General features: G+C 39.1%; 3 protein-coding genes across 8 annotated transcripts; 1 reads left to right on the top strand and 2 right to left on the bottom strand.

Moving 5' to 3' along the window:
* Positions 1-727: 727 nt before the first annotated feature.
* Positions 728-8,210, bottom strand: uck2b (uridine-cytidine kinase 2b). Its single transcript, XM_050032834.1, has 7 exons — positions 8,051-8,210; positions 5,304-5,463; positions 4,569-4,665; positions 4,223-4,365; positions 4,028-4,125; positions 3,661-3,709; positions 728-2,222 (listed from the first exon to the last, which is right to left on the bottom strand). The coding sequence occupies exons 1-7, from the start codon at positions 8,153-8,155 to the stop codon at positions 2,086-2,088; spliced, it is 789 nt and encodes a 262-aa protein (XP_049888791.1). The 5' UTR covers positions 8,156-8,210; the 3' UTR covers positions 728-2,085.
* On the top strand, positions 5,491-17,181 carry aldh9a1b (aldehyde dehydrogenase 9 family, member A1b). Of its 6 annotated transcripts, none has more exons than XM_050032823.1 (12): positions 5,491-7,265; positions 8,793-9,008; positions 10,377-10,522; positions 11,102-11,231; positions 12,478-12,612; positions 13,013-13,209; positions 13,362-13,502; positions 13,597-13,785; positions 13,881-13,968; positions 14,154-14,295; positions 15,486-15,598; positions 16,417-17,181. In XM_050032823.1, the coding sequence occupies exons 2-12, from the start codon at positions 8,831-8,833 to the stop codon at positions 16,509-16,511; spliced, it is 1,554 nt and encodes a 517-aa protein (XP_049888780.1). In that variant the 5' UTR covers positions 5,491-7,265; positions 8,793-8,830; the 3' UTR covers positions 16,512-17,181. The 6 variants fall into 6 exon arrangements, with proteins under 6 accessions (XP_049888780.1, XP_049888775.1, XP_049888779.1 ...); XM_050032818.1 differs by having other exon boundaries at positions 5,491-7,294; XM_050032822.1 differs by lacking the exon at positions 5,491-7,265 and adding an exon at positions 7,340-7,358.
* Positions 17,179-21,811, bottom strand: zte38 (zebrafish testis-expressed 38). Its single transcript, XM_050032833.1, has 11 exons — positions 21,692-21,811; positions 21,322-21,466; positions 19,700-19,763; positions 19,493-19,529; positions 19,249-19,275; positions 19,050-19,117; positions 18,819-18,967; positions 18,500-18,732; positions 17,535-17,583; positions 17,416-17,456; positions 17,179-17,315 (listed from the first exon to the last, which is right to left on the bottom strand). The coding sequence occupies exons 1-11, from the start codon at positions 21,740-21,742 to the stop codon at positions 17,268-17,270; spliced, it is 912 nt and encodes a 303-aa protein (XP_049888790.1). The 5' UTR covers positions 21,743-21,811; the 3' UTR covers positions 17,179-17,267.
* Positions 21,812-23,396: the final 1,585 nt, after the last annotated feature.

The raw sequence follows: 23,396 nt of genomic DNA, 5'->3' as shown, positions 1-23,396 counted from the left end.
TCTTTCTGTCTTGCTCCTGCGTGGGAGAGATGTTGGGCCCTTTTGCATATCTGTGCCCAAGGGCCCATTGTCTCATAATCCGTCCATGCATACAGCATGTGTTGTCATTATATTGACAACTAAAAGAACCGTGTTTACTGTTGACCCCCAATCATTTTTAGTGGTACACGTATTACACGTGTCCAAATGTTCGCATATCCGTCAGCACCTGAAGGGAGCATAACAGTAGAAGTCAATTACGCCCTCTAGTGGACAAAACAAACTCAAAATAAATGAATGACCTACTTATTGGTGCACAGTGCAACTTCACCTCACAGCGAGGAGCTGCCTGTGACGTGGTTTGTTCACGTACGCACTTACGATACGGTGACAGCTGAGGATGGTTGGATATACTGCCAAATTCACGGAAACAAAATTAGACACATCTTATGGTAGTGAAATGAACTACACATACATCCCAAGGAATATCTGTTAAGTAATGACGCTGTTTACTCGGCATCTTGATACGCCACATCTGCCAGGTGGATGGACTGTCTTAGAAAAAGAGAGGTGCTCACTAACATGTATTTTTGCAACCAAAACTTGACGGAATATATCTAATGAGAGCATATAAGTCTTAGATATTTAACATAATCTTGTAAAAATGTGAGCAAAAACAAAAGGCTTGCATTTAAATTTTTGTGCAGTGTACATAAAGAAAGAAATAATGACACTCCTCAGACGGAAACACTCGGCTGCATCAGTTTATTGACTGCTTAGCGATTGCTGTCATCCCATTACAAACCATCCCACAGCCTGAGACCACTTTACAGCCATACAGTACAAATCTCATGGTACAAATCAGTCATTCAATTGCACGATACACAACAAATACAGCACGTGGAATACAAAATTCAACTTTTCTTTTTTTTAATTATTTTCATTATAACTTTAAGTTAAAGAATGGAAACTGGCTTCTAGTGTGGATACTTACTGTACATGTTTAACCTGAGGCAACTTTGCAGAGGCATTGTGGTGGGTCTCGGCGGTTAATGGCCACACACCTGGGAAAACGCATATTGCTGTGGCATTAAACACCCATGTCACACCTTTATTCTGGCATCTTTGAATCAAAATGTTACCAACCTGAGAGTGTAGCTGTCGTACTTTAATTTTATTCAACAGGGCTGATTCTGTCATGCTAAACCATCTAACATGGGGAATATAAGAAAATCAAATATACGTATCTCATGAATAATTATTTCATCCTCATTCAAATAAAGAAAGAGTATAAATGAGTTTTGAGTGGGACAAATCTTGCATCCCAAAAGTAACAATCCCCACAACACTCGACTGGGCTAATACAGTAGTCAGCTGAATTTCGCAGCCTTTGGCTTCATTGGTCTTGTCGTCACATTATTCTGCTCCTGACAATCTGACATGAAAACTCATGTAGTGTGTTACTGCTGCAGCAGACGTGATACAGAGTCGGCGTGGTGGAAACTTTGTAGTAAACAGATCTCTAGTGTAACATGTTACACTAAACAATACAAATGAGGGAATTTAAACACTGAAAACAAAAAGGATGGGAAACACTCCCAAGATTGTCAGTACAAATACAGAGTGTAATCATGGTTTCTTCAGCTTCTAATCCACATCCTTCGTGTTTGGGACCCACCCAAACATTTATCAGACTCCCCGGCCATTAGGGGTTCAAGTTTTATCAGACATTACAAAAAAAAAAGAAGGGTTCCCCTCTTTTATTCATTCGTGGCATGAATTTCCATGGAGCAGCAGGGGATACATAAAAAACAAAATGCAATCTGGGAGAAAAATGCATGGGGTCAATTTTTTACCCATGGTCTCATCACAAGAATAACAAGAGCTTTTCTTTTACCCTCCTGACAAAAAAATCTAAATCCCAAGTTCAACAATTACAATAAAAGTAACTAATAACAAGAGTAGTCATAATAATAATAAAAGGCATTTCAATTCTTTTTGCATCTCTCTCTTTTTTCTTCTCTTAAATACAGTGATGCCAAGAGGCATTATTTACAGCGCAACCCCCACACCCCTCTCCGGCCTGTGAAGAGAGGTGTGACGAGGTCAATGAGGCCGGCTGCTGGACTCGGAGGTCCGCCGCTGACGTGGAGTAGTGTGGCCGTTCGTGCAGCCGTTGTGGCGTTTGCTTAGTCCGCCGTTCAGAATGTCTTGGATGTGCTGTACTATCAAGTTGATGGCCACTGCAGGAGAAAAGAGAGAAGAGAGAGATGGTTAGAAGACGTAAGTTTATGCGGCAGATTTAGGATTGTACTGAACACTGTCGGACTCACACTAGACAATTAAAAATGTTATCAGAATCTATCGAAGCAGCTGTCTTCTTTCATTCCACACATTTTTCCCATCTCAAAACATGGTGCTTCAATTGTATTATTATTTTTTTTTTTAATTGTTTACTTAGCTTGGTATCACAATTACCAATTCCCTGTTTTTATCATCATCATCATTATGTTTTTATTTATGTATAATTTTTTAAACCTACTTAATTTTTTATTATTTTATTTACATATTTTATATTATCATTACTACTAAAACTATTACATCTATTTTTAATTTTTTTTGCTTATTTTCCATGTATTTATTTATTTATAGCATTATTTTATATATTTATTTCTTTACTTTTTTTTTTTACTTTTCCTAATTCTATTTTTTAATTGATTTTTTTTTGTTTATTAATTTACTTGTTTTACTATTATTATTATTATTATATTACGATTANTTTTATATATTTATTTCTTTACTTTTTTTTTTACTTTTCCTAATTCTATTTTTTAATTGATTTTTCTTTGTTTATTAATTTACTTGTTTTACTATTATTATTATTATTATTATTACGATTATTAATTATTAATTATTATTATTAATAATTATAATTATCATTATTATCATCATCATCACCACCATCATGTATTCTTAAATTAATTTAAAAACATGGTGCCTCAATTGTATTTTTTTTTAAATTAATTTTTCCTTTGTTTTGTATCAATTAGCATCTCTATTTTATTTCATTCTCAACTTCATTTTCTATTATAATTTTGTATTTATTTATGCATTACTTTTTATGTATAACTTATTTTCTATTTTATTACTTTTGTCTAGGCATTTTATTATTAACATTACTATTATCACTATTACTACTAATATTTCCATTTATTTAAAATATTCTATATATTTCTTTCTTTATCTTACTTTTTTTTTTATTCTACTTTTTATTTTTAATTTATTTATTAATTTACTTGATTATTGATTTTGTTTAAGTATTATTACCATGACTGTCTCTCCACCTTCAGAGTTGTGTTGTTGTTACTCGTCCAGAAATGGGCAGCGTGTGCCCTGAAATTTTCAATTAACAAAACTTGATGCCTACATTACCCATAATGCAACCCCACTGCTAATATTTCAGTCTGAAATTTGGGGGTTTTATGCTACTTTGTTTTAATTTTTAACCTTTGGTCTTCATACCCAACTGACCTTAATCAGACTTTACAGAGCTCCCTCTGGAGCCACAAAAGCCTTTATAAAACCTTCTTTACAAAACACCTTCTTAAGGATCCAAGAGACACTATAAAGCCCGAGCCACACACATGCAATGTCTGTAGACTGAAGAGTATTCGTCCTTACCAAGGTTATCTGCTCCTCGGGGAATAATCACATCTGCATACTTCTTTGTCTGCAAGAAATAAAGATAGCATCAATATTTGAGTTACTGAAAACAAAGAAATCTCATGATCAGATGCATGCTGCACAGCGGAGCCAAGCTGTGACTGGGGAGAAACAAAGACCTGTAGTTTTTGGTCAATAACCACAATATAAAAAATATTCTGATTATATGTGGTTATTTAAAAAATGTGACCAAAACATTGAGACGTGGGCAGGACATTTTACATTTAAAAAAAATAAGTCAACATCACCCCCTGGTGGACATACAATGTACTACAACACTCTGCTGCACAACTACAGCTGCTTGTAAGTTAGGAACGTCACTTACTGGTAAACAGAACTCCTCAAAGGCCGGTTTCACAAAAGTGATGTATTGGGCGAGCACTTGCTCCAGCTCTCTACCCCGCTCACTGATATCTCTCAGAACTGCAGAGAAAACACAAAAAGGTGGAAATTATAAATCAAGTAAGGAGGTTCACTGCCTTTACAGTCGTTATGTATCAACCCAGCTCTCGCTACACACCTCGGCGTGAGAGCCGTGTGTCTGGATCTGTGTCGACAAACAGCTTCATCTGGAACAGATCTCTGATCTCCTGTGAGTAGAACATGAGGATTCCTTCAAACAGGACCACGTCGGCCGGATACACCGTAACAACCTCCTCTTTCCTGGAACAACACACACAAAAGAGATTTCCTCCTCTCAGTCAGCAACAACATTCAGGCACAGCGGTTATGCAAATTTAATCTGACTGCACAATGTCACTAATCAGGAACCGCTTTAACGTGACTTGTACTTGGTCGTTCTGCCAAAACAAGTGCGGGTGCCGACCACAATGCATCTGTCACGTGCAGCAAACAGGCGTGCTCACCTGGAATGAGTGACAAAGTCATAAACTGGGATCTGGACCGTCTTCCCCTGCAGGATGTCCCTGAGCGTTTGCATTACCAGCTCATTGTCGAAGGCATCTGAGGACAAGAAAGGGCAAATGCTCATGTGGGACGTTCATGAGATGTCATGTTACTTGGCCCCGGTGAACACGTGGGACCCCGCATTGCACGTTTGGTAACCCAGGAACCCCCTTTCGTGTAACAGGTGTTGGGTTCAGTCTCTGAGCCTTAAAGCAGCTGCCTCTGAGAATGCGCCTCTGAGAAAGGCGTGCTGACTGTGAGGATTTAAACTCAGCTGAGAAAGGAAGCAGAAGCATGAGGGGGCAAAGTCGGATGCCAAACATGGAGACTACGCTTCTGCCAAAAGGCGGTGGAGGAAATAATCAACGCAGCAGTGAAGCATGCTGCTGAACACAGTCCTGATTTAAGCATTTTATATCATCGTGACCATCAAATTGCTTGTTTAAATTTGCAACTTATTGTCATTTAAGCCTTAATTTTTAATCAGTGAAGCATTAAAACAACCTCAGCCATCACTAACACTAATTAAAAAAATTCACTCCAGCATCTGATTTCACATCATTTAGAGAAAAATCTGTTGTGAGGCCTCTGAAATCTGATATGAATAGCAAACATGTGCCCGCTGCAAGCCAGCAGAGGCAATACATCCCATACAGGGCATTAGCTGTGCCACGAACTGCTCAGCGTGTGCATACCTGGGTGATCAAAGTTGAACTGGCCCTTAAGCGCCTTCGCCTTTTGCTCCGGGGTTAGCACCTTGTAGAAGCTGTCCTGGCTGAGGATCACCACCTGCCGCTGGTGGTGGTCGATCTTGTTCTGGCCAAGCAGCTCCATGATCTTCTCACATACTGACGACTGCAGGAACAGACAGATTAAATAAGTAGGTCATTAGTTGAAAAATGGGGGTAAAAATGTACAAAGGCACATGGTTAAAAAAATCTGCAGCGGCACGAAAGTAGGAGTGAAAACTAGTTTCAATTCAGCCAACACACCCACAGTCACATTTACAGAGAAGCAGGCTGAGTGGGTGGGTAATTTCCCACATCGTGAAAGGTCAGCTAAAACATCATAGGTGCCCGACACGTTTGCCCCCGCTGACCTTTCCCCAACTAAATGAATCTCACACCCACTGCTGACTGTGCGTTCTCCAGCTGCCCGAGGCTCTGCTGCCTTTGTGTCAATGAAACTGTGTTACAATGAATCTGGACGCCCCCACTCGAGAGCTGGGAGGTTGCGTCAACTTAACACACAATCTCAGAGAGCCCGAACCCTGAACACATCAAAGATTTAATTCACACTGACAATTAATGAGGCTCTGAATCTATGGCAAAGTAATTATTTGTTTTTCATAAAGTGAAAAGCAACCGTTTTAGTTTTATAAATGCAAACAGGTGTCACTACTCTTTATTTAACACTGCAAAATAATTGTTTGACTTTTGGACAGTTATTTCATCATGTAGCCGCCACTTGCCGTTTGTCATTTATCTATATTTAAATGTATTTTTGTAAGGCAAAGACAATTGGTAATATCTATCTATCTCATACATCTAGACTGATTTATACTTGTAAGTCAGGGCTTGCAGCCTGTGTCTAAATTTAGTTTCTGTCTAAATTTAGTACTTTAAAATTTTTTTAATTCTGATATATATCTTTTTGTATTTTATCTTTATTCTATACGTATTCTATTGCCATTCAACTTGCTTTTCTATCTGTGCTATTTGAGCTGCTGCAACACTTGAATTTTCCCAGATAGTGATCAATAAAGTTTCATCTTATCTAATTATAGTTGGTAATTTATATTATATACTAAGATAGGGTTTTGCAAGACATATACTTAGTAATAACCATTATATACATATGCATGGGTTATTTTTGTGTGCTAGTGTGAAAGTAACTATACACTGCTTTTCATTTTTTGTGAGTATTACTTTCTTTCTGTCTGCTTGTTTGTATGTTCATGTCTTTTTATATGTTCAAAATAGAAATCAACTATCAATTATTACTGATAACAGTGATTTAAGGGTTAATCAATGCTGAAAAATATCAACTGAACCTCTTAGTGTTTATTTTTGTAACTTAATGAACAAAGAATAATTCATGTGTTCACTAAGCAAAGCCAATCATCAGTGAGGCAGATGAAGATGCAACAGTCTGCATTGCTGCCACCCTGTGCTGTGCTGGTGGCTGCTTTCAGATCAGGGCGCTATAATTGCGTCATCTTATCTGGGAGCAATCACCTTACTTATAAAGACTGGTGTAGTCCGGCGTCACAACACTACAGACAACCCTCCGTCCAGTGCCCTGTGAGGGGGCCTTTCAGGAAGCAAAACACTGGCCCCGTGCCACTGTGTATCTAGGACAAAGTTGGGAGGCGGGGCCAGCTGGGGAAATGTAGTCGGAAGAGAGGCATCGTCCTTGTATCTAATTCTGCACGTACACGACGAGTGAAACCAGCTATTAAAAGTCAACGTTGGTTGTGAGAGCCGTTAAACTGTGGCTGTATAGCTCACCAAATCCACGCGGGTCAACGGTTAATGTGAGGTGTGGTTTTTGGCACCGCTATCAGGACTGGAGATACGTGACACCCGCTCCATAACAAAGAAATCCAATGACGTCTTCGAAAATATCCACGTCTGTGTGCTTACGGGAACAAGGAGGTCAGAACCGGCGAGTCTAGCGCTGCCGCGTGAGTTACCGTAAACGCACATTATGGAGGCTTTACATGTAACGCGCAGGGTGTTGAAATGAAGGTCGGTTTTTATGTCTTAACATTGGTGCGATAAAATCTTCCGAGGTGTCATTTCCTGCTGGCTCGTCTCTGTTATGATTCATTATATAAACATCGAGGCTAACGTCATTTACCGTTAGCGGTTATCTCGGGTCACTCGCACTAAAAATAAGTTACCGCTATAACGTTACAACAGATTTTTGTCTTATTTAATATGACGTTACAAAGTACAATAATAAAGATATTCCAGACAGAAAATAAATGTGATTCACACTGTTTACAAACACATACCAGACAGCCAAAAGGGAAGCTAGCGCTAGCTATTGTCTAGCTAGCACAACCGGCACTACTACAATGTGATGGAATTTAGCTAGGTAGCTAAGCAAGCTAACATCACTTCTCTCCACGTAGTCTAAAAGCAGCTAGTTGGTTTGCTAGCGACCGCCACCCTGTACGAAAGGGAAAATGTGATTTAACAACAGGAAATCCGCTGCAACGTGCGGGGGACACGCGTGTCAAATGAAACCGGTGCTAGAGAAGAGCTGGATGGCTAAACAGATGATATCGCTGTCAATCAAAACTCAACGCTGTGTCGCTGAAGCCACGCGGTCAACTAGCACCCGGCTGCCGACTGACGACAGCCTGCCGTGATTTAGCTCAAAATGCCTATGACAATTCGTGAAAACCGTCAAAATAGCTAGCTGGGGTGCCAACCTTGCCGCTGGCGGTGCCTCCGGACACACCGATGAGAAAAGGTTGTCGAATAATGCTGGTGTTCTCGCCGCGGTCCCTTAGATGTGTTTCACTGTCCCCGGCCATGCTTGCAGTGTGCTGTTGGAGCTACTGTGCTGGAAGATCATTGAGGCGGAGCTCCTCCCACAACACCACTGTTAACTTCAAGCACACTGTAAATTTTATTTACAGTAATTTATTTACATGTGTTTTTCAGTCTATGTTCACTGTGTCGTGCGTAAAATTAATATTTGATTAGTTTAATAATTGTTAAATATTATCTTCATTTGTTTTCTCGTTTGTGATTGACAGTTGTAAGAACCAATCGTCTGTTACGATGTGTTACGTTGCCAGCAGATTCCACCAACGGCTGTACGTAAATTATTTGCCCCGCCTTCTGGTTGAGTCCCAGCAAAATGATGTAGCCGAACATTAATCTAACATTATATGAACAGTTATAAAGATTCATAACCTTAAAATACGCAGTAAGTGTAAGGAACCCTGTAAGTAAGTTTTCTAAAGACATTAATAAAACATAAATTACAAAACGACGAAAACGTAGCTAGCGTTTAACAGTTTAGTACACTTGCTGAAGCAAGCTAACGTTAACTGTTACGTTAACGTTAACTGAGTGAAACTCCTTTTAAACTTTACTAATGCCGGTCGTGCTTCAATGAAGGGACAGTGTTGCATTTTGTTAACTCGCTGAATGTGTGCTTTACAGTTACCAGCTAAACCACGAGCCCCAGAGCCATTTTGAGAATGCTCCCGAGGCTCGCTGCCTCCCTACGGCGGCCCACTGCTGCTCCCCTCGCGACCGCAATACGATGCGTCTCCTCGGGCACAGTGGACATCACCGACCCGCTGAACTTCTGGGCTGGGAAGAGATGGCCGAGCCAAGAGAAGTGCAACAAGGAAAAGGTTTACGAACCTGCAACAGGTAAGCCACATAATTCCTTTAATATATATTGTAAATTGCTGTCTGTTATTGACATTATTTGCTAACTGGACTTTGGTCCCTGCCGTGTGTCTGCTGGTATCTGGCCTGGCAAAACAGTATCATGTATTCAAGTATTTTAAGGGTTATCTTGACTTCCTGAATGCTTTGTAGTTGTCTTTCTACCTAATACATTTTTCACATTTGACTTTTAGTCCTCCAAGGAAAGTCAGCTGTGCATACGTGCTGCTTTTCAGCAACATACACCTCTATATGCTTATTTATTCAGTCATATATGGCTCCTTTCCTGGTGCAACCAGTTTCAAGGCCCCTGGGCAGCTGCAGGGAAACAGAACCGAGACACACAACCACATACTTCATTGGTACACAGGTTTTTTCAGTCTTGTTGATTTTAAGGCTGGTTGAAACAGGGCTGTCAATGATCTTCCTGCAGTGTGCAGCTGAATCAGGTGCTTCTCAGGACAGCAAAGACTGTCCTCAATCTGACTGGGGCAGATGGATTGATTTGCAGCCTTTAATTGTGCAAGCACACTAACATGTCAATGCTACTGTGTTTTTCTTGGAATCAAAATATTATCTTGACTTCCTGAATGCTTTGTAGTTGTCTTTCTACATAATACATTTTTCACATTTGACTTTTAGTCTCCCAAGGAAAATCAGCTGTGCACATGTGCTGCTTTTCAGCAACACACACCTCTGCATGCTTATTTATTCAGTCACACGTGGCTCCTTTCCTGGCGCAACCAGTTTCAAGGCCCCTGTGCAGCTGCAGTGAAACAGAACCGAGACACACAGCCACATACTAGCTATTATAGCTTCTTTGGTACACAGTGTTTTTCAGTTTTATTGATTTTAAGGCCAGTTGAAACAAGGCTGTCAGCACAACTTCCAGCAGTGTGCAGCTGAATTAGGTGCCTCTCAGGACAGGACATATAGTACAGGGAGGGACTGGAGCAGATGGATTGATTTGCAGCCTTTCATTGTACAAGCACACTAACGTCTTTATTGGAGTCAAATGATGATAATGATGATTTTAAGGCACTTTGTGGCTTGGTGCCTAGTTTTAATTCAGATCTCCATTTGAGCCAGCACACAGCCTGTGTGCAGCCCACTCTTCTGGCAGAATGATGCTCTCATCTAATCACTAATCCTGTCACTGGACAAGATGGGAGTGTAAATGCCACGCTGCAATCAGTGTGCTACAGCCCGCAGCCTCCAGGCGTAGACTTAATTTCCCTCTTTACTGAAGGATGACTCACTTTGAACCAATACAAACTAAGTGAACAGGTAAAGTGATGCAACCTTTCCTTCTGTATTCAACCTGTCACCATCACATGTTTCACTTTGCAGGGCGAGTCTTGTGCCATTTGGAGCCGTGTGGTGCTGTGGAGATCGAAGAGGCTGTGACAGCTGCCAAGTCGGCCTTTAGCTATTGGAGCAAAATGTCTGGCATGGAGAGGGCAAGGATCATGATAGAAGCTGCCCTTATCATTGAGGTTTTTTTTGTTTTGTTCATTTGTATGCTTCTCCTGGTTTTCTTAAAGCATTTGGTGTGCCTGTAATTTGATGGAGGTCCTCTTATATCATGCATAACAACGACCTCTAGGGTGGGAATCACTATACACTGTATACATTTAATATAAAAAAAGTAACAGAGACATTTTTCTTGAATAAGTTGCAAGAGAAGGCAGACATCTCTATGGCCAATATCTCCAACACTCGGCAACTCACACCACAACCATCTAAACTGATAAATAGCACTACAGTTTCGAGGAAAAATATGTGTTTTTGATTTTGAGGTGAACTCTGTTCCTGTGACACCAAAACATTTCCATGACTCATCTCATTATCTAAATCTCTTCCTTTGTTATTAGCACACATTTAATAATGACACTAAACGGGGGATAATAGCCTCCTCTTACATCCGTTGTACTTCATGAAAATAGTGTCCTGTTTTGTAAAAATAGTGTCCTGTTTTGTAAAAATAGTGTCCTGTTTTGTACATCCAGTGATGGATCTGAGATGTTGCATAACACTAAAAAATGTATTGCATTCACCCTGGCTTTCATGCACAGAGCAGGAGAGAGGAGATAGCTGAAATGGAGGTGGTCAATAATGGCAAGTCCATCACAGAAGCCCGTCTGGATGTGGACTCTGCCAGACTGTGTATAGAGTACTATGCAGGGCTGGCCAGCACTCTGGCAGGTTGGTACAACACGACTCTCACTCATTAGTTAATGTTTTCCCACCTCCCAAAGGGTCTGGAGGCAACAGGGAAATAAAATAACTGATACAGGCACAGCGTTGCCAGATCGGAAATGTTAAAATATGATGCCAGAGACTTGAAATGATCATATTTTAGTGGGTAACAACCATGAGAACCATTTTACAAAACACATTTAAATGACTTTTCGACACGCCTACAAATCTACCCACATCATTTTCTTTTGAAGCAGGCTGATTAGTTATGAGTGGGTTTGATGTACTGTATAAAAGCCTATTATTACAAAATTAAATTACAAGACAGCACGACTGGATGCCTCTTCATATTCTGCATGAAAACAGTTGAGGCCATGTTAAAGTAAGCTAAATAAATAACTGGGCTCACTGGTGCATTTAAAACAACTCGACCTGAACACAGCATACCTTACAGAGAAAGTTCGAGCTCCAGAACCACAGCCATGCTCACAAGGTCATCATATCCTTCACCATGCATGATTGCGTGGAAACAGGTCACGTGAGAAGAGATTAGGGTTTCTGCACGTCCTTAAAAAGCCTTAAAATGTCTAAGATCTTATAAATATGAGGCCTTCAAAGTCATTATATCGTCTTAAATTTGAATTTGAGAGGTCTTTACTACCACAAACATTTTATTTAATTCAATATATCCATCTTTTAATTATTTTTTGTCAAAATGAGTCAAGCTCTGAATAAGAAAAAGATAATTTGTCCAAAAGTCAGTCTTGAATATGGTTAAAAATGAATTTTAAACAGTTTTTAAAAGAATTAAATTTAAATGTCTGATTCCTGTAGACACCCTGCAAACACAGACGTAGGATCCATATTTTGCTTTTATGATCATGTCGGGAAATGAATTAAAGGGAGACCATGCAGAATAACACCAACTGCTAATTGTAAGGTAAAATGATCTTACATTGTGGCACTTTCTTGGCATTATTGATTGACTCAGATCTAACTATATAATCCATAGTTTTTATTAGTTACAAGGTTTAGTGGGAATCTTGCCCAGATGATGGAGCATTTGCCCGTTAGCATCATTCATCTCAAACACTGACAAGTATTGCTATCGTACGTGTTGGGAGGAGCAAAGGCTTCATGCAATACATCACTTAGATTTACTCTGTCACCACTTTTTAATCCAAAATCTTAAAAATGTCACCTTTTAAAGCCTTTTATTTAAATGAAATACTTCTGCCTTTCCTCCATCAAGGCCAGCATGTCCAGTTGCCAGGGGGATCCTTCGCCTACACCCGCAGGGAGCCTCTGGGAGTCTGTGTCGGCATCGGTGCCTGGAATTATCCTTTCCAGATAGCTGCGTGGAAATCAGCTCCAGCCCTGGCCTGTGGTATGGGATACTTCTAAACTTATCAAGACATAAATTATTACCTTTTTAATGATTTCCTCTGTCAGGAAGGTTTTTTTTTTTTGGTTAGCTATGTTTATTTGTTTTTTTTAAAGCAGAATATCTAAAAAAAATGAAAGGAGAAAGTGACATTTTCCAATTTCTAAGAGGTTTTGATAACACCACAATGTGATCATTTATACAGCACTGTATATGATGGCTCATAAATTTAGCTATTCCAAAATGGCAGCTGCTGTCTGTGTCTATCAGAATGTGTATTTAATAGAAAAGCATATCTAATTTTGAGGATTATGCAGACTTGACAGAGGTACAATCTCTGAGTGCTTTCTCTGTGATTAAATGAGTCAGAACAATTTATTCTTTCGTCTATCATCTACAACAGGCAACGCCATGGTGTTCAAGCCGTCGCCGGTGACGCCTGTGACAGCGGTCATTCTGGCAGAGATCTACACCGAGGCTGGAGCTCCAGAGGGGCTGGTCAATGTGGTGCAGGGCAGCCAGGAGACCGGCAGTTTACTCTGTCACCATCCTGACGTTGCTAAGGTGTCCTTCACTGGCAGTGTGCCCACAGGCAAGAAGGTCAGTGTTATTTACATGTTAGAAATAAAATTCTACACAGCTTGTCAAGTTTTCTTCGTTTCATCTGTGTGTGACATCACATTAAAAACACCACTCTATCGGGTCTTTTCCATCCAGAATAATCCATGTGTATTCCTCCATGTGACCCATAGATTATGGAGATGGCCTCCAAGGGGGTGAAGCCTGTGACTCTGGAGCTTGGGGGAAAATCTCCTCTGCTCATCTTTCAGGACAGCGATCTGGAGAACGCTGTGAGAGGAGCTCTCATGGCCAACTTCCTGTCTCAAGGCCAGGTACGAAGTACGCTCTGCTTTGGGTTATGCTGACAGAACTGGTGTCCATTCTCCACATGGAAGAATGTAATGCATTTGATGAAATGTATCACAGGTCTGCAGCAACGGCACAAGGGTTTTTGTTCAGAAGGATATTCTGCCTGAGTTTGTGGAGGAGGTGGTGAAGAGGACACAGGCCATCGAGATAGGAGACCCACTGTTGGAGAGCACCCGAATGGGAGCACTGGTCAGCCAGCCACACCTGGAAAAAGTCCTGTCCTTTGTTGATCAGGCGAAGAAGGAGGTAAGACCTAATAATTAATTTGACATTATACCAACAACAAGCTTGTGTGAAGCAATTTGAAATTAGATCTTGACGTATATATTCTGTTTTTGTAGGGAGCGACGGTGTTGTGTGGAGGTGAACGTTTTGTCCCGTCAGATCCCAAACTCAAAGGTGGATATTACATGACTCCCTGTGTATTGGGTAAGGCTCCCATACCTTCTTTCTTCAGAAGATACAAAACTTATTTTACTCTTAGTTACAGTGTTGCAGGCTCTTTCCAGTCCTGGCTGCAACACCTTAAATTGTTACAGGGGGTCATCACTGTCTGAATAGAGTTCAGATATCTGACTTTAAGGTCATACGAGTGTTCTTTTTTCCTCGTACAGGTGACTGCACAGATGAGATGACCTGTGTGAAGGAGGAGATCTTCGGTCCTGTCATGTCTGTGTTGTCGTTTGAAACAGAAGAGGAGGTGCTGCTGAGAGCCAACAACACAGACCTGGGCCTGGCTGCAGGAGTTTTCACTAGGTTGGTTTTGTAGTGGGACATCTATCCCAGCTGACATTGGCTAGGACTATCACAGGGCTGACACATAGAGACATACATTCATTCATTATTCATTCATTATATTTTATTTCCATGTCATGCCATATATTTGGCCCATCCCATATGGGATTACAAGACACATTATTTACAAAATATACATCTTCCGGTCTTACATATACGAAAACATGTGGAAAAAGAAAAGAAACACAAACAATTTAAATAATATAAAAGAACTGTTATATTTCTGTGAATTATAAAGAGCTTTTTTCCTCTTGTCCCAAGCTTTCTCCAGATACCTGGCGAATTTATATGTTTCATGTGTAAACAGCCAACTCAGTCTTTGTGCGTCATCCATATTTACAAAATCAACATCCATTCTTGTCTTACTAAACAAAACTTCACACAGTTTACAATATAAAGGACAGTAGAAAACAAAATGAAACTCATTTTCTACATCATTTAAAGAACATATTGGACAAATCCGTCTTTCTTCTTCTAAATTAACATAGCGTCCAGTTTCCACAGCCAGAGGTAAAATGCCAGATCTCAGCTGGGCACATAAAGATCTCTGCTTTTTTGACAAATTATATACAACATAATTCTCTGTACCCAATTCAGTTTTTATCCTTGTAAAAGTACGCAGTTTTGGTTTAGTCCATATATTCTCTGCCCACTGTACTTTTTCCTCAGTGAACACAGATTCTCTAAACAAATTAATATTAAGTTTTTCATTATTAAAAAAGGCATTACCAAACCCAGAACTACACAATAATGTACGTACATCTTTGGACCATACAACCATTCACACTCACATTCACACCTATGGGCAATTTAGAGTCACCAATTAACCTGCATGTCTATGGACTGTGGGAGGAAGCTGGAGTACCTGGAGAAACCCATGCTGACACAAGGAGAACATGCAGACTCCACACTGAGGGGCTTCCCACCCCGGGGTTCAAACGCCCCACCCTGGGTTTGAACCAGGAACCCTCTTGCAACAGTGCTTTATCAGTATGTGACAGGTGACAATGCTAACCACTGCACCATTGTGTTACCTATTGCAGGATTGTCCTCAGTATTTATGTGTTTTAGCCCAAAATATTGACTTAAATATTCTTGAAATGAACCCACAACTAAATTAAGAAATGTTTTTTACCTTTTTGTGTCTGTAGGGACGTGAGGCGAGCCCATCGTGTGGTGGAAAACCTCAAAGCTGGTTCCTGCTACATCAACAACTACAACATCACTCCTGTGGAGGTGCCCTTTGGAGGGTTCAAAATGTCAGGTACAGAATGGTTGTTTGCATGCAGACCAGAAGCTTGTACCACAAAGCAATTTATAACCAGTATGACGAAGATGTTTGTCAGCTAGCTCAGTCAGCTCAGTTTTCCTGTCCAGCCACAAGTGCATTCATGTGACAGAAAAATTTGTTAATTAGAAGCGACATCATCAGACACATGAATGAAATACTTCATAAGATGAAGCGTTGATACTTAATACCTGTGGAAATGTTCTGTTGTAGGAATAGCAAAAAGTCATATTCATCAGACAGCAGAGAAAGAAGATGTAGAAACACCAGAGATGATTTCTAAGTATTAAAGTAGGCCAAGGCTTAAAATATGTGAAGCTATTATTATATGTGACTTAAATATAGAGTGAGTATTTTTTGCTATTAAATTGGATGATGAAGAAACTCTGAATATGTCACATAAAAATGTTTCAAAGTAACATTCTGCTACCAAAGTGAAGAGTGGCAAAGTCGTAAATGACTGAGGAGGTGAAATATTTATTTATAATCACAGGAGGCAATTAACAGTGAGTTGTTTTTTATAATAACAGACAATCTTTTGGGCTTTTTTCCAGTTCTCATCACACAGGTGTCTCGTGTTATTCTGAGCTCCAGTGATGGAATCAGAGTGTAAATCAGTCAAACTGTCAGATATTAAAATGCAGCTAAAATCATCATGTGTTTAGTTTCCTGAATGATCTTTGTTTGTTAGAAGGTCTGTTTTAAAACCAGTGGAAATAGAAAGCCTGCACCCCCAAGACACCCAATCACATTAGTGTAAGTGTAAGTAAACTTATAATCTTTATATTCAACAGGCATAGGGCGGGAGAACGGTCAGGTGACACTTGAATACTACTCTCAGCTGAAGACTGTGTTTGTGGAGATGGGAGACGTGGACAGCCTCTTCTAGGACACGCGTAAAAAGGTGGAGCTGTAACAGTGACCCAGAGACTAAAACAGATGATGTGAACCAGAACAGCACTTCAGGGAAAAACCATCAAATGCTTAAGTGCAGAGGAAGAAGCCTGGATCAAGGGAGCTCAAGTCTGTCCTGAAAATGAGCCATGATTTTTTCTAATATTTTCAGAATGCAAGGGAAATGTAATTCTGAGGCAGTCAGTCATGGGAATATGGAATTGAAGAAATTTGTCTTAAATCTGAAACACAGTTGAATTCACCTTGTAGTTTGTGTGAAGTTGATCAAGTTAAAGATTGTTCTCAGTATTTACTGAACTTTGATTTCAACATCTAGAGCATTAATGAGTCATAATGTGATATATATGATTTGCACTATGTTTTGTTGCTTAATATGTTCTGTCATCCAGGTACAGAATAACTTTTTTACAGAGTAAAAATTTTTGTACTTAAGAACAAAAATGTTTACAAGTCAAGCTTTATTTCTTGAACAATACACATCTGTATATTTTTATACACACAAAATACTAAAAAATGAAGCACATTGAACACAGTGTTTAAATTACAGCTGCGACAATACAATTGTGCCTTGTCTGTAGAGATAATTATGTAAAGAACCTGTCTAATACATTTTCATATCAAATAAATGGTAACGTAACACTAAACAGTCTAACGTTGGAAGTAAATGAAGAAACACCTCACATTTGTGCTCACATCACTGACAGAGCTTTTGTTTTGTGTAATCACACGGCTAAATTCTTCTTCTTTTCCTCAACAGAGTTTTGGCAGCTGCAAGTCTCTAAGATACACAAAAAGATAATCACTTGTCCAGTTTGCTTTTTTTAGTTATATGTAATTTTCTGCATACTCATATAATCATGCCTCCACTTCAACTATACCTTTGCCACAGGTCTCTTAGGTTTCTTGAACTGTGCAGACTCTGTTCAAAGGAAAGTCAATGATGTAAATCTTATGATACATTTAACAGTTTTGTAACCGTAGCAGCTCATAGACTCACCGTCTTCAGAAGGAAGATCCTCTTCGTCATTTATTCTCTTACGAGGATCCTGTAACCAGGTGTTTACAGACAATTATGATAAACTTAAAGCGAAGTGCACCAACTGGGAAAAAACCTTACTACATGAGAGAATTGAAAACAGTTAACTGGAATGAACTAGGTGTCTCCCAGCACAGCCCACAGTTTGGAGAAGCAGACAGGAATACAGACACAGAAGCTAAGCAATGTATTGCAGTGGAGGGGTCACCAAAACGTATTTAAGCAGCCTAAAAAAAGTCCCACCTAAAAAAGCATTATCAGTTTATGTGTACAACATATTAAGAATACTTTTACTGCTTAAGCCATTATATCGCCCCCTATAAAGCCAGACTCTATTTAGAAAAAGAGTGTTTTAATGTTGCTGAACACAGGAGCTGCTGGTCTACAGCTGCCTTGATCAGTTATTTTCTTTGTGTAATTGTGTGTCTTAGGTGAATCTGAAGTAACCCTTTTAAATGCCAATGTCACACAATAACAGAAACTAACCTAACTGGTCGGGGCAGTGGTAGACCAGCAGCTCCTGTGCTCAGCATGGTAAAATTACTGTTTTTGTCAATGGAGGCTGGTGGCTTTGACGAGAGCATAAACGGGCAACTGAAGCTTAACAGCTTCCCTGTTGGAACGGGCTGTCTGACGTTAAGTTAAGGCAGTAAAAAAAAAAAAATCGAAATATAGCGTACACCTAAACTGTTGTTGATTATTGCAGGTGGGACTTTTTAGATGCCTTAAATACATTTTGCTGCTGCCCCTGTCCACAAAAGTACATTGCTTTGTTTGGTGGCACTTCTGCAGCCTCTCCAAACTGGGGGCCTACTGGCTGACGTCTACTGTACGTAATACACTGACTATGGATTAACACCCAAAACGAACCCTACTTCAAAAGCTCCTAACTATCCCTTTATTAATAATCCTCTTTCTGGACCCACCTCGATCAGTTCCCTCTGTGGAGGGTTACTCTGAGGTACCTGCTTGGTCTCAATCCCTTGGTTCCATTCTTTGAGCTTCTCCAGCCGGCCTTGTTCCGCTGACACGCGCACTCTCAAGGTGTGGAACGGCGTCTGCACCTCGCCCACCTTGAAGTGCACCGCCATGCCTTCAAACCAGAGGCTGTCACATTCGCCCTCCCGGAAGCCTGGTGGTTGGTAGTCATCAGGAGTGACTTTGGAAGGAGAGCGAGAGGAGATGCTTTTGCTATGCACTAGATTCTGAATTAATTTGTTAGGCAGAGACATGAATGTGTCTTACTGTCGTCGTAATAGTAGAGCTTCATGGTGAGGCACACGTTGTTGGGGAGGGCATTCAGGTTCTGCATGAGCAGGAAGAGCTTCCTGATGAGCAACACCAAGGCTCTCTTGGTGTCCTCCAGTGTCACCTGCGCCTCCACGTCATTGTTCCTGTGGTTTCACAGAGGTTATATCATCATCAGCTCAGTCACAAGGACGCCTGAAACAATACGTTAATGCAATCCGTCTTAACCTGAGTATGTCCATCTGTGGCCCCTTCTCAGTGTATTTGAATTTGAACTGGTAGGACTCGATGATGCACTGCAAAAGAGAAAAATAAATGTTCACTGATATGACTTGACACTGGAATTATGATTTGACAAAATACACCAAAATTGTGTCTTTTGTTTATAATCTTAATTCATTTTTCTAGTATTTAAGAGAGAACTTACATTGGGTTCATCTGGATTGGTGTACACCTAGATTATAAAGGCATGTACAGAGCTATTGTTGTGATTTTTTCTCTATGTAAGTAACTATGTATGTTGCTTTACCGACTGAATTTACTTACCCCAATGAACACAATGTAGAGCTGTTAAGAGGACAACATTGAACAACAGTAAAAATAGCATAATCAAAATGGCAGACCCCATGAAACTTTACCAATTCAAAGTACTCGTGGATGAATGAACCTACGTAGCGCTTCTCTAATGCATCAAAGGAGCCCATCATCCTGGAACACACAAGATTGAACAGATTGAAAACATCAATTAGGACAGGAAATTGCCTTCAGTCACCAAGTGCTGATTATCACTGCAGATGTCCCAGTGACGAGCTCGCTACTGTGGCTGGCAGACTTAAGTACTGTATATTGTGGGAGCATTTAGGAAGGTTTATAATTACCATTTCACAACTTTGCTGGCACCAGGGGTGGCGCAGTCTTCACGCAAAACTTTGATGCACAAATCTGGAAGGATGGTAAAAAATAGCATGTATTACTCTTTGATAAAGCATACATGATTAACACTATGACATCTGTTAAGTGCTGTGTCTTTTTAATTAATTCCTTTGCGACAGGTCTAAAACAGGAGTGTCAAACATGATCTGCAGGCCAGAACTGGCCCACCAAAGGGTCCAGACATGTCCCCCTCAATATTTGGAACATGTACAAAACTGAGACATATTGTTAAAATCACACTTATTTTTCTCAAGACATCTAAAGGTGTTCATTATTATGCAATGATTTAACTGGTCCAACCCAGGTAAAATTGGGCTGTATGCAGCCCGTGATCTAAAGTGAGTTCAACACCCATAGTCTGAAATGCTATTTTTTTCTGTTTATCATGGGTCTCCAATACAGCTGTTATTACTAGGTAGAAATACTGTCATGGGTGGATTACTGAACGGGCCAACTGGGCACAAAGTGTCAGGGGCCTTCTTGACCTTCACCTGCAAAATGTCACTCAAATTAACATGTACTAGTAACCACAAAGAGACACAGACAAGACCACAAAGAGATGCAAAGGAACTGCGAAGAGACACAAAACAAACAACAAGGAGCAGTAAAACAGCCAAAGAGAGACACAAAATGACTACAAAGCAGTAGTAGAAGTAGAAACAAGACACAAAAGTATGTCAACAAGACACTATAAATTCAAAGAGACAAAAATGAACTCTGAGAGATACAACATGACCACAAGACACAAAATTAACTTGCACTGACACAAAACAACCACAAAGAGACACAAAACAACTATATGTACAAGTAAAACAGCCAAAGGGAGACACAAAATGACTACAAAGTAACACAAAACGACCAGAAAAGACACAAAATTAACTTTAAGAGACACAAAACAACCACAAGGAGACACAAAACAACTACAAGTAAAAGTAAAACAGCCAAAGGGAGACACAAAATGACTACAAAGCAGCACAAGAGGGCCAAAAAGACACAAAAGTACCAAAAAGAGGCACAAAAAAACTACAAAGTGACACAAAATAACTGCAAGTAGAAGTAAAACAGCCAAAGGTGACACAAAATGACAACAAAGCAGCCAAAAAAGACACAAAATTACCTCAACAAGACACAGCATAAAGTCATAGAGATACAAAATGACCAAAAAAGACACACAATTAACTTACATAGGCACATAGCAACCAAAAAGAGACACAAAACAACTACAAGGAGACAGGACATAACTAGACAGAGACACAAAACAACTACAAGTAGTAGTAAAACAGCCAAAGGGAGACAAGAAATGACTACAAAGCAGCACAGGATGGCCAAAAAAGACACAAGCATCAAAATTACATCAACAAGACACAACAATAATTCAAAGAGAGATCAAAACAAGCACAAAGAAACAAAACAAGCACAAAGAGACAAGGGGGCTATTATCTAATAATCTGTCCTTGAACACCATTAAAACACTGCCTTTTGTAAAGTTATGAGTGAAACAAGTTTTGATATAACATTAGGTCCTAATCTTCCTAAACTTGGAGGTTATCTATGGTCATATGTTCACCTTCCACATATCTGGACCTGTAGGCATCCTCTGGAAAGATCCCTCTGAGGTAGGTGATGGAGGAGACTGCTACCGCCATCATCCTCTTCACGAACACCAGCGACTCTTGCTCTGTTTTCAAATCGCTCGGGAATAACCCAGTCCACTTTTATAAAACATTAAAACAGATAAAGACGTTAATTGAAAGGAGAAAACGTTTGACTTGTAACTCGAAGACCACAAGATGGCGCCATTGTCTAACGCTACTACGTCAAGTGTCCTGAGCAGAGTGTTGAAAATATTGTTAAACATTAACTTTTAAACGCACAAACTAATTAAAACAAACAGCAAACATATTATCTTTTGGTAGTATGTGGTGTGAAGGTCAAACCTCGGCAGTTTCCTCTTTGCTCTTTCTGATGCACATCTTCATAGCTGCCATTTTGTCTTCTCCTGTAGAGCTGTCAAAGATGCTAACGATTAATTAATCAAGCTAACAAGGTGACTTCCGGTTACACTATTATTCAATATGGGCTCTTACAGCAGACACTGAAATTACTGTAATGGCGTCTTTACTCACAGAAGTACCTATATTTTAGCTCTGTGAATTATTAAAAAGTCAACCAGAGTTCCAAACAGGTTAGGATAAAGTTAGTCAAACTATAAAATTACTCAAATATTAGATGGGATATCATAGTTAGACTTTCCCGCCCAAAGTATGCCCTGACACTGATTGTTACTGTACATAAATTACTAAAAGTGTATCTATAAATTAGATTTACTTGGTTAAAGATGCTATATAACTTTCTTAATGTGTCTGCTTATGTTAATGACATTACTAATTACATCTAGCAAATAGCCCTATATATGAAGAAGGGGTTAAATGAATAATAATGCTAATTAATATTACCTTTTCATTGGAAAATAATGTCCTTATTTGCACTTTATCCATTACAGTGTGGCTTTTATAATTTTCCAAATCATAAATTACACAGCAGGACAAAATTCTATTTAAGTAGTGTGCAGTCTCCAACCTCTTTGTAATTTTTTTTTTTTTTTTTGTATTGTTTGTTTATTAACTTATTTTAGATTTGGGGTTTTTAATTGTTTCATTTTTTTTCTGTACAATTTTTATTTTATTTTATTTTATTTTATTTTTGTTAATTTATTTTAGATTAGGGTTTTTTATTTTGTTGGGTTTTTTTGGTCCAATATTTATTTAATTTAATTAATTTTTTTATTTTATTATGTGTTTGTTTGTCTCGTTTCATTTTGCCCTGAATTTATATCGCAGCTTTTCTTTGTCATGAATCATGCACTTAGAAGAACCTAAGTGGCACATATAAGCAATGCTGGGAAAGCTACATTTAAAATGTAATAGATTACAGATTAGTAATCAAACTTGTCTGTTGATAATATAATAAGTAACTTTCTAGTAAATATTTTACACTTGGAAATAAAGCAGAAAAAATACGCTATGCCAGAATAATGTATTCCTGCATGGCACAAAGATGTAAAGCAACAGAATGAATTTTACATCCTTTAGGTTTTGCCAAAAGGAATATATTTAAATGTAACCCCTTTGTAATCACCAACATTTTGAATAATAGCTGGAATTTAATTACATATTTTTTTCTCAGTAACTGCAACTTATTACAGTTGCATTTATTTTGTAATAACTGGTTACTTCCCAACACTGTATATAATAATGGTATTGGGGAAAAAAATGAAGTATTAAGAAAATGTTAGCCTGCGTAAGTCAAAGTACAAAAGTACTCCAAGGACAAAAAGTACACCTACTCATGATGTAGAATGGACCATTTCAGAATTATATATATTTCTGAAATAAAATCATTGGTAGATTGATGTAAATGTCACTTGAAAGTAACAGCTGATAAAGGTGGGGCTAATTGTAATGACTTTACATACTGCTGTGGATCTTAATCTATAAATATCTATAATTTACTTGTTGATAATATTTTGTATTAATCTGAATCTGTAAAGTAAGTTAAAATAAATGTAATGGAGTCAAAAGCACAATATCTTTCCTGAAATGTTGTGGAGCAGAAGTATAAAGTAGCAGAAAATGGATAATA

This window comes from Epinephelus moara, chromosome 21, assembly GCF_006386435.1.
Source record: "Epinephelus moara isolate mb chromosome 21, YSFRI_EMoa_1.0, whole genome shotgun sequence".
In the NCBI taxonomy this organism is placed as follows: Eukaryota; Metazoa; Chordata; class Actinopteri; order Perciformes; family Serranidae; genus Epinephelus; species Epinephelus moara.
The sequence above is the reverse complement of the archived record's forward strand: the minus strand, read 5'-3'. Positions and strand labels throughout refer to the sequence as shown.